This window comes from Frankliniella occidentalis, unplaced genomic scaffold (genome assembly GCF_000697945.3).
Source record: "Frankliniella occidentalis isolate FOCC.00 unplaced genomic scaffold, Focc_3.1 Scaffold86, whole genome shotgun sequence".
NCBI classification, from domain to species: domain Eukaryota; kingdom Metazoa; phylum Arthropoda; class Insecta; order Thysanoptera; family Thripidae; genus Frankliniella; species Frankliniella occidentalis.
The window spans coordinates 581,997-592,303 of record NW_026267215.1 but is presented as its reverse complement, the minus strand read 5'-3'; the positions used below and the strand labels follow the sequence as shown (position 1 = coordinate 592,303).

The window sequence follows — 10,307 nt, the reverse complement described above, 5'->3', positions numbered from 1 at the left end:
GGGGCAGCGGGGGCCCGCGGGGACTGTCTGCCGGGGACCTCTATCGATTTTATGTCCTCGCGAGTTGTGGATGTGTGTGTAATAGGGAGACTGGCAAATTGGGTTTCACGCGCACTGGAGGAGGAAGAGAGAGAGGGAGAGTGTGTGCGAGTGAGAGGATGTCTTCAGGGGAAGAAAAAAAGGAGAAAGACGGGGAAAGAAGCGAAGGCCTGGAGTGTGTAGAACGGGGGAGGGGGAAAGGGGGATGTGGGGTAAAAGGACAGCGCGGTGGCTGGGGAGAGAATGGCGCTTTGCAGAACGAGGAGGAAGGACGCCCAGCAGGAGCAGGACTGCGACGTTTGTGCGAGCAAGTTTTCCCTACGGTACTAAGTAGCTTCCGCGACTCGGGCCCACACTTGATAATCGCTTTGGAGGAGTAGGAGATTGAACTCGCGAGCGCCTGAGCGCAATGTCGCATGCACGCGCGGCCACCTCGGGCCTCGCTGAGAGTTATATTGGATGTGTCCCCCTGGGGCGCCCCACCCCACCACGCCCCGCCCCGCCACGCCCCCTCTGCCTCCAGAGCCCCATAGCTACGAAAGTCCAGCTCTAACGCCTAATCCGGAGCGGTATAGAGGCGGAGTAATTGTCCCAAATTACCCATCAGGACTTATGATAATTATGTCCCCCTCCACCTTCGGAGCGGGTTGTAATTATAGATGCAAGATCGGCCGAGCTGAGCCCCCTCGAGACCGCACATCTCTATAACACACACAGACACACACATAACACACACACCACGCACACAGACACAGCTCTCGATCGCCCCGCGTACAGGCCTGTATGTCGTCTTCATCTGGCCCTGAGCCACAGAGCGATTTTGAGCGTAGAACTGTCACTGGGCGAGGGTCTTACCAGGCACTGGCTGTAGACATTATACCACTACGACCTTGACGTGAGTGCGAAGGACTATGAAAACAGGTGCACGAAGCACAGCGAAAAATTTACGTATGAACATCTCAAGTGTGTTCAGCTTGGAAGACTTTTTCAAGTTTAACAACAATGCGTCGCATCGTCGCGTCAGATGTTTGAATGCGAATGTGACCAGTACTAGTACTCTGTCGTTGTTTGACTGGAAATTAAAAATTCTTGGACTGGAAAGTTGAACACGTGTGCACACAGTACGAATGCTTTCTTGTTTCCAGAAGATTTAAAGAAAGCCAAGAGCTTTTCTTACAGTCTAGGCAACATTTTATAAGTGGAAGAATTATTGTGGGTTAGAAATAAATCAATATTTCCTCGAAATGAGATAATTTCAGCAAGAAAGCTTATTGCTTGGTTAAAATTTTCTTGAAACAGGAGAGCATTAATTTTTCTGAGTGTGTTCTAAAAGCTCTCAGCTTAATCCCCACTGAAAACCTTTGAGTGAAGTGTCGTGCTCGAAGTGAGTGAGACCATTTTTGCCTCGCTCAATCAGAGCGATGACTATAAGGCTCACCCTATTTGAGTCATATCCACCGAATTCCTACTCTGAAGAAGTAAAGATCTCCCTGACCTCTTCCAATTGTAGTGAGGGAGGGACCTCACTCTCATTGGGTGAGGACCGCAAATTATGACTCAAATTGAGTGACAGTCAGATATCTCGCTCTCAGGGGAGTGATATTTTTTGTGTCACTGATCTCCCCGAGAATCTCCCTCTCCTGAGAGCAAGGTATCTGACTAGCATTTTCAGTGTCGATACTCTACTCATCGTTATACATGTGTGTCATAAATCCTAGTCCAACATCTGCCAAATACTGCACGCTTAACGGTTTTCCTGATACTCTGGCATGTGCTTAGTTTGATGAACATGCGCGAGAATGTCAGTGTAATGTTTGACCTGATATTCGGGCATTGACGCCATGAGACCACATGGCCTGTGCTGGGCTGTCCTTGAGGTGCGACGCGCACACGCGCGCCTCGAGGTCCCGACTGGAGGGGGAGGTGCCCGTCTCCACGGCGGCGGCCCTACCGACCAGCCCAGGTCGGTCCATCCGGAAATTAAGCAGGAATGTCTGATGATCGGATGAGCGTATGGCCGACTGGCACTGACTGGGACGTGCCCCGCGTGTGGGCAGCGCGGGCACGGCGCGCCCCGTAAGCCCCGCTGGGTCCGCGCGAGTTGAGTGCTTCTGCCCGCGCCGCTGCCGCCGTGGCGCCGCGCGCCCGAGATCTATCGTCATTTTGTGTTTCGATACGATACGCGTGATCGGGTTTGTCTCGCACGCCATCGCACACGCCGGCCTCGTTAGGGGGCTCATCCGGGGCCCACTCGGGACCTTATCGACCACTGCAGACGCGCCATCTCTCTCTCTCTCTCTCTCTCTCTCTCTCTCTCTCTCTCTCTCTCTCTCTCTCTCTCTCTCTCTCTCTCTCTCCCCTCTCTCTCGTGTGTCCCTCTGCGTCTCTCTATGATACTGCTCATGACCTCAACGAATCGTCCCTCTGGGCGGTGTGCATGCGAGGCCCTCCCGAGTGCCCCCCCCCCTCCCTTCTCCCCCGGCTCGCACGCGTGCTGCCCCCGCCTTTGCCTGTCGAAGTCATTTTCCTAGTTCGATAATGTTGTTGGCCCCGTTCACTCGATTTGCCGTCGTGTGACTTTGAATTGCCGTTTCGCTCTTAAGTCCGCTTTGCAAAAGACGGGAAAGACAAAGCGAGGCTCTCGCAGGTCCGTTTGCTGCGACGCCCGGCGGCGCGGAGCCGAGAGTGAGTGTATACACGGCGCTGGCGGGTAATTGACTGGTAATTGCGCGAGAGGTAATTAGTCGTGCACCTATCCGCTCTAATTGCGCACTTCCCATGTCTGCGATAATGATGCAGGCCGTGACAAGCGAAGCGCTCACTAAATACAAAGACATTCGGCCCGTATTGAAGACCGGCCAAGCGCGAACGCCGCGCGGCGGCGGCGGCCGGGACAGGGCATACAGAGCTGCTACTGCTGCTGTTGTTATTGTTTGTAACCATCACCTTCGTCACGGCCGCGTTCACGCACTTCTTGGAGCGCAGCGCGTTCACCATTTTATAATCGCAGCCGAAAATCACCGCCAGTGAGCGCCGTGCGCGGCCGCCGGCTGGGGGCGGCAACGTCGAAAACGTCAACGACAACGTCGAGAACGGGACGACGCGAGGCTCCTGGTCACCGCTGCTGCTGCGGTGCGCGGCGGAGACTGGGGGAGGCGATTCTGGTTGAACGCCGGTGGTGGTGATCTAGTTCGCGAGCGGCCAGAGTGACACGCCGCTGTTGCGGGCCGCGAGCGGAGTTTTTGCTGGCGGCTGAGGTGTGCTGAGGTGGGGCAGGGCGGGGCGCTGCGGGGCCCCCGTGGGCCGGCCTGCCTTTTTCTGATCCATAACGCGTTTTATCTCAGATAATCCCCTATAATTAAGCAGCACACCGTACGCCGGCCGGGGAGCCCCGTAGCGCTACATCCAGTTCAATAAATTATCGCCATAATTATCGACAATTAAATTGTACTGGTATACACGGTGCAGTGGGGCGCGCCGGGAGAATCAAGAGAGAGAGAGCGAGTGCAGGGAAGTGAGTGTAGCCGGAGAGGAAAGAGAGAGGCAGAGAGAGAGAGGCGGGCAAGGAGAGGGACAATGTCGGCGATATAAACACAGAGTTGTGCGCTGTCGGTGGCCCATTTCATAGATCCACCTCGTAGATATTGAATCGGCTTGACACTGCAGGGATTAACGCCCCGAACCCTCACACAGGCACACACACACACACACACACACACACACACACACACACACACACACACACACACAGAGACTCACACGACAGCACGCTGTGTACAATACATCATCAGGTCCCGAACACTGTTACGGCTGGCACTTTGGAAAGTTCGCACTTTAAGATGGATCAGACACTCTGAGTAGGCTGTGATTAATGAGTTGGTGTTGGTCCTGGACATGCGCCCCGTCAGGCCGACTGACTGGCGGAACACACTATGTGGCCGGTCATTCTCTGAGGGTCACTCACGATCAAGTTCGAGGCCGTGGAGGTAGATGTTTTATAAGGTGAAATGGGTGGAACAGTGATGAACCTAATCCTCTCCGTGTGTGCCCCCTTCCCCCTCCGCCACTCTTAGTTTGATGAGATCTTTTGCACGGACCAGATCGAGTCAAGAATGCCGAGACAAAACCCCGTATCCTTATCCTCTCCGTTCCTTCCTGAATCCCGCTCTCCCCCTTCCCAGAGGAGCTCAGCGACTCGAGGTGTGATGTCGGCAATTAAGCATCAGTGTTGAAAACGGCCGTCAAGCAGGCGGTGTGCCTGGCCTGGCCGCCCGGGCACGGACCTGCCCCGCCCGCCCGCCCGTATCCAAACTGCCCCCCGGCTACGCGGCCGGCTAGACACGATCCCGCCTAGGCTGGACCGAGCCGTGGCTCTGAGCCGTGGCGGGGGCGTGTCAAAAAATTATTTTAATTTAGTCTCTCTCGCACTAATGGGGTCACGAGCAGCTCGCGGGGGAAGGGGGTCAAACATCGCTTGCGTTCGTTGCAGACGCGAAGTGCTAATGTGCTTCGGCAACAACGCAAAGCTAAAACGTATATTCGACAGCGAGGTAAGCAGGGCGCTGCTGCTAGGCCCAGAGGCAAGACCCTGGGATCTGTCATTTCCATTTTGCTTCGTGTCGTTCTGTACGTCGATGCTCTGGTAACCTCGCCACCCCATTCATCGGCCGCGGATGTGTGATGCGTCCCGGTCCGCTGATAGCTGAGGAGGTTGTTGGACTGGAATAAACGGCGAGATTGGCACAGCCGCAGATCATCATTTCTCATACGGCAGCGGCCCCGTCAGTCCGTCTCCCCCAACCCCCTCTCCTCCGACTCCGGCGTTTCATTCCGCCGTGGGATTAAGAATGTGTTGTGATAAGACTTTCGGTCTATTATTAATCGCCGTTTGCCTGGTTGTGTACTGGACGCTGAGCGCGGCTGGCGCGGCTGGAGCGGTGTGGCGGCCCACGAATGGCGGGGCCGGGCCGCACTCACCGCCCGCGGCGCCAGGGCCTAACAGGCGGGCCTTACTACTATCTGATCGGCCGGACCAGGGCGTGGCACAACCCGCAGCAATTAGGCATTAATTTATGCTAATATTATAATTGTGGAGATTCCATGGACGGCTAATTTGGCAGGTGGGGATCACGGTGGGGCCCCGCCCCGCCTCGCCACGGAACGCCTCGCCGCAGCGCGCCACACCGAGTGCTACACTGTGGGCCACACGCGTGCCAGACGGGAGAGGCGGTGGCGTTAGATGGTCGTAGACATTCCGGAAGGACGTCTTTGGAGAATGAAATGATAATCGTTCAAGTCGTCGAACGAGTCGTCGTTACGGGATGGCTTACAGACCCCTATGCGACTCTTTTCAAGTTAGGCTTTACCGCATTGCATGAGTGTCGACGGGTTGCCTAATCGATCGGTGCCGTAAGGCGCTATGGTTATGGCATTGGTGACGGGATGCAAGGTGTAGCTACAAAACAGTCTGCAATGACGCTCATTTTGGTTCTGCAGAGTTGCAACTGCTGAACTTTTTAGTGCACATGTGCAGAACTTACAATATCAGAGCAGTTCTGCACTTAGACTTGCATGGCAGTTTCATCAAAATCGTCAGCAAGGTTAAATGCTGAAACTTAATTAGAGCAGTTGAACTTGTAAGGCAGAAGGAGAAAATGTTCCATCCATTGTACCGAGAAATAAAATGTGCTCTACGTTAGGTAACGTAAACACAGGGACGAGTGACATGGTAAGTGCACTCTTATATGCTTGTGCTTGAAAGTCGACTCTTCCTTGTGTGTACCAAGGTTAATGGGTTTCCAGTAAGAAAGTGAGGCACAGGCTTGTCCAGTAGGAAAGTGGTGATGCTAATTTCCACAACAGTTGGACACGAGTTTGTAGTGGGACACCATTTTACTGTTGCATTTTCAGTGGAAATCTTTCTACAGTGTTTTAAGTCGTTCCTTTTCTGTTCCAGGCTAGAGCTGTTCTCCAAAATTCCGCACGTCTCTCTCTCTTCACTCATCTTGTGCTTCGCCAAGGTAAGTAGTAAGATGCGACACGCAGCAAAATCGAGTAGAAACCAACGAAAGGTGTTAACGTGGTACACACGCGGGGGGAATAAGAGAAACAATGATCACGGTTCTTGACTTTCTTGCAAACAAGATTATGTCGAAAGGCGTCCGCTGTCCGAATTGAAGAACCATTTCTGTTTGGGTTGGTGAGCTCGTTTGCATGCCAGTGCCCCCGAGGGGATCTGAGGGGGACGAGGAGAAGGGAGGGGGATCCTCACTCCAACGGGAGTATTGGCTGCGGGATGGGATGGCCCGGCGCTCTTTAGGGTATCATCAGGAAGGTGCCCCATGGTGCCCCCGTGGTCTCCAAATGATAGTGGTGACTGCACGACCCCCCCCCCCTCTCTCTCTCTCTCTCTCTCTCTCTCTCTCTCTCTCTCTCTCCGTCACTCTCGCTCGCTCACTCGAAGCGCACAAGCGCACGCACCAAAACTCTCGAAATGAGGGATAATTTTGCAAGTGGCGGTAGTCGGCTGCTACCTACTTCTTAGGATAGTTTGCTTGTAATTTGCCGCCCCCCCACCTATTCCACTGTCCATCTCCTCACGCCCCTCGCCTAGATTGGGCTGCGGGCCATTGGGGCGGATCTGGATTAATTCGGAGGTGTCGCACACTGGCAGTCGTACACACTAAAATCATCTGGGCTTTTTTTTTTTTTAATTCTAAGCTTCTGAGTTTTGTAGATGTGCATTTTTTGATACACCATGGCGCACTGTTAAATTCCTACAAAGCATTCGCTTTGCAGAGCTGCGAAGTATTTTGCTCCTTTGTAACTACGAAGCATTTACTTTGCAATTACAAAGTGATGCTTTGCAATTGCGAAGCAATGAAAACGCCGCAAAGCATCGCTTTGCAATTGCAAAGTGTAACTTCGTAATTGCAAAGTGTAACTTCGTAATTGCAAAGCATCACATTGTAATTGCGAAGTTGAATGCTTCGTAGTTACAAAGGAGCAAAATACTTTGCAGGAATTTAACAGTGCGTATGCGCAGAATGGAGAAATTTGTTCATAGGCGTATTAGAAAATGCATAAGCTAAACATGTTCACAGAATTTTAGGCTATAAAGAAGTTCAAAAGATTTTCAGGTGTTCGTATATCTATAGTGAGGCTTGTAGAACGTGTACCGGGTGTAACTGTGAATGCGCAGCAGTGTTGCGGGATTGCATACCCGCCAGGGCTGCAGGGGCCATGGTGCCTTACGGTCGAATTGGGTAGGCAAACCCGTAGCACTGCTGCGCATTCACAGTTACACCCGGTACGATATCAGTAAAAGAAAGAAACAACCAATTAAAAATGAATACAAACATGTATTTCGAGTGAGTAAGGCTGCCTACCTCACAGGGCAGTAGCCACGCCGCACCCTGCAATTATCGGAAACAAACCGTGTCGATAATTAATGCCTGTGTTTGAGCCCAGGCCTCGGCCAGGCCGGCCGTTTGTCTTGCGGCGCGGTCGGAGGTGTTACAATTACTAGGTGTGTGTGCGTGCGTAGGCGGGTGGACCTGCTGCGATAGCGCGGCACTTCCGGGTTTATTTCTTGCTTTGTAGACCCTGTTAAAAAATGCAGTTATTTATTGAACTGCTCATGGTTCTTCCAGAGAGCCTACGCAAAGTAGGAAAATTTTGCACATGGCCTTTGTACTGCGCCATATCTAAAAGGTTTGAGCGGGTAGCGAAGGCGTTTGTTTCGTCGAGGCGCACTGAGCTGCCCGGAGAAAAGGTAAAAAGTAAGGAGCCGTGCGCGTCGCTCTGCGTAGTGATGGGGCATAAAAATACTTGGGCTGGCCGGCGATGATTTGTTGGGTATGCTAAGGCACGTGTAGAATCGCACACTTTCTTTAGTGCCATGCAATTTGCACGCCATGCTACGCCCCGCCAGTCCCCGCCACGCCACGCGAGATAGGATGAGTCACCCTGGCTTCTATGCAGGCAGCAGCATCAGGTCGCGGAGCGGAGTGGGGTATGTTCGTCCCGCCGCGCCCCACCGCGCCCCACCACCACACCTCGCTCACGTCAAAGCCGCTTGACACTTAGTGCAAGTCCGGAGCGGCGCGCGCGCCCCCCGGGAAGCGCAGGGAGACGCACATTCCAGGTCAGCGGCATGCAACGCGAACGCGTGCGAGGCCACCCTCCTCTAAATGCCGCAGAGTTTGGTAAACGTTTTGGCGTTGCCACGACGTCCTGCTTCAAGTCCATTACAAACAGATTGTTTCGCTTCCGAAAATCTAGAGAAGTGTTTTACACTGTAAAACGTTTTCGTGATTTTACGAAACAAATGTTACGAAATGCTTCGTAAAAATAATGTACGAACATATTTCGTACGCTTCAGTTTACGAAACATTTCGTAAAATTCCAAATATATTTCGTAACGAATGCAAATTTTTGGGATAAGTACTCTTTAGTTTGAGCTGTCGATTTTAAAAAGTAAGTCAAAAAGTAACGATGTATCGTAATTTTCTAAAAACGTTTTCGTAATAGAAAATAAACCGAGTGTTGTTTAGGGTTCAGGCCCAAGCATAAAGCACACTGTAAAAAATAATGCTGTAAGCTAAGGGCTCCGCCTGTTCGTTATCACTAGGCACAGGGTCCCTGAGCAAAGTGCTTTAAAACAGAAAATCGCAAACGCTTGTTTTTCAACTAATTCTCGCAGTACAGGATGTGTTCAGGGGCATTGTAAAATTATTGATTGTATATTATTTCTTTAAAAAGACAAAGGATAAAACCTATCGTGTAAAAAAAAAATAATAAAAAAAAATACCAGTTTACAGAAAATTAGTCCTATCGTTCGATGTCCGAAACTTAAGCTGAGGACAAAGGCACAGCTTAGAGCGCAAGCATATTTGAATTTCACCGCCCACCCGGCAGCGGCCCGTCGCCACGCCGGTCAATAGGAAGAATGCGGGAAGATAACGGCGTGTTGGTGAAAATGGCGTAGGGATCGACGTGCAGAGGAGTGTCGGCCCCACGGCGGGCGCTGGAAAAAAAGAGCGTTGGTCATAATTCCGGTCCAAAGTGACTGGTCCGGGCCGGAGGCAGCACAATGGGAGGCGCTAGCAGACATTACCGAACGGATAGACGGACAGCACGTTGTCCGGCCCGGCCCCGGTCCGTCCTATCGGCGGTACGGTAATCACGTGGTGGTATGGCACGGCCCGCTAGTCCCCCGCCAGGGCCCCGCCGTGCCCTTAAACACCCCGCGCACCTGCCCCGCTTGAATGCTGCTGGATGGGATGGAAAATATGCAATACTAGATCGATGCCGCTGGCGCGAAATTGTAGGGTGAGGAGGCCCTCCCCGTGCGCCCTGCCCCACCACGCCCCGCCTTGCTCGTTATTTGCAAGTATTTTTACACCTGCCCCGCCACGCCCGGTGCGATTCTATGCGTAATGCTATGGCCTGCCGGGAGAGGCGTCAGACACTCCGCTCTGCAGCTAGCGGCGGTGATAAAAATTACCCCCCGGCTGTGTAATTTGATACAGTTTTACGAATGTTGGTGGTGCTGGGGCCAGCCGTGCTGGGCCGCTGCAGGGGTGGCCACAGCTCTCGGACTGGCGTACACCTACCTGTACCACTAGAGTACGACTAAGTCGAAGACATTTTCTTGCCAGTGATTAGCAGACCAAACATTGGGATCGTTCAAAATAAACAATTTTTTAATTAAAAACTGTTTCATATTGTTTCAGGGATCTGCCTCGCTGTGTGTTACAAGTAGTCTTCTCAGCTCCATCAAGTTCAACTTCATAGCGCCAAAGAGGACTGACCAGTCAGCGCAGATAAAGAAATTAAACGTCACCCTCAGCATCAGAAGCCTTTTTTATGTCAAACGAAATGAATTCCAGAAGTTTCGATTGCTACGAGTGCCCAAAGAAGTTTTCTCGGTCGGATCATTTAAAGAGCCACATCCTTACTCACAGCAAGGTGAGGCTTTATGAGTGCACAATGTGTCCTAAGAAGTTTCATCGCTCACATCATCTCCAGAATCATCTTCCTACTCACACAAAAGAAAAGCCATTTGAGTGCGCCGTGTGCTCAAAGATATTTTCTCGAAAAGATTCGCTTAGAATCCATTTACGGACGCACACTGGAGAGAAGCATTTTGAGTGTACCCTGTGCCCCAAAAAGTTTTCCATGGCACATTCCTTGAAGAGACATATCTTAACTCACAACAGGGTGCTGCCATTTCAGTGCACACTGTGTCCAAAGGCGTTTTCGAA

At 52.1% G+C, this 10,307-nt stretch overlaps 1 protein-coding gene across 1 annotated transcript in view; it reads left to right on the top strand.

The window, feature by feature from the left end:
* The window catches only part of LOC113215389 (protein-L-histidine N-pros-methyltransferase), a 214,771-nt gene that overhangs the window by 140,647 nt on the left and 63,817 nt on the right, over nt 1-10,307 (top strand). The window contains exon 3 of the mRNA XM_052269220.1: nt 5,996-6,059. Within this exon, the coding sequence (XP_052125180.1) occupies nt 5,996-6,059 (64 nt within the window). The remainder of the gene's footprint in view (nt 1-5,995; nt 6,060-10,307) is intronic.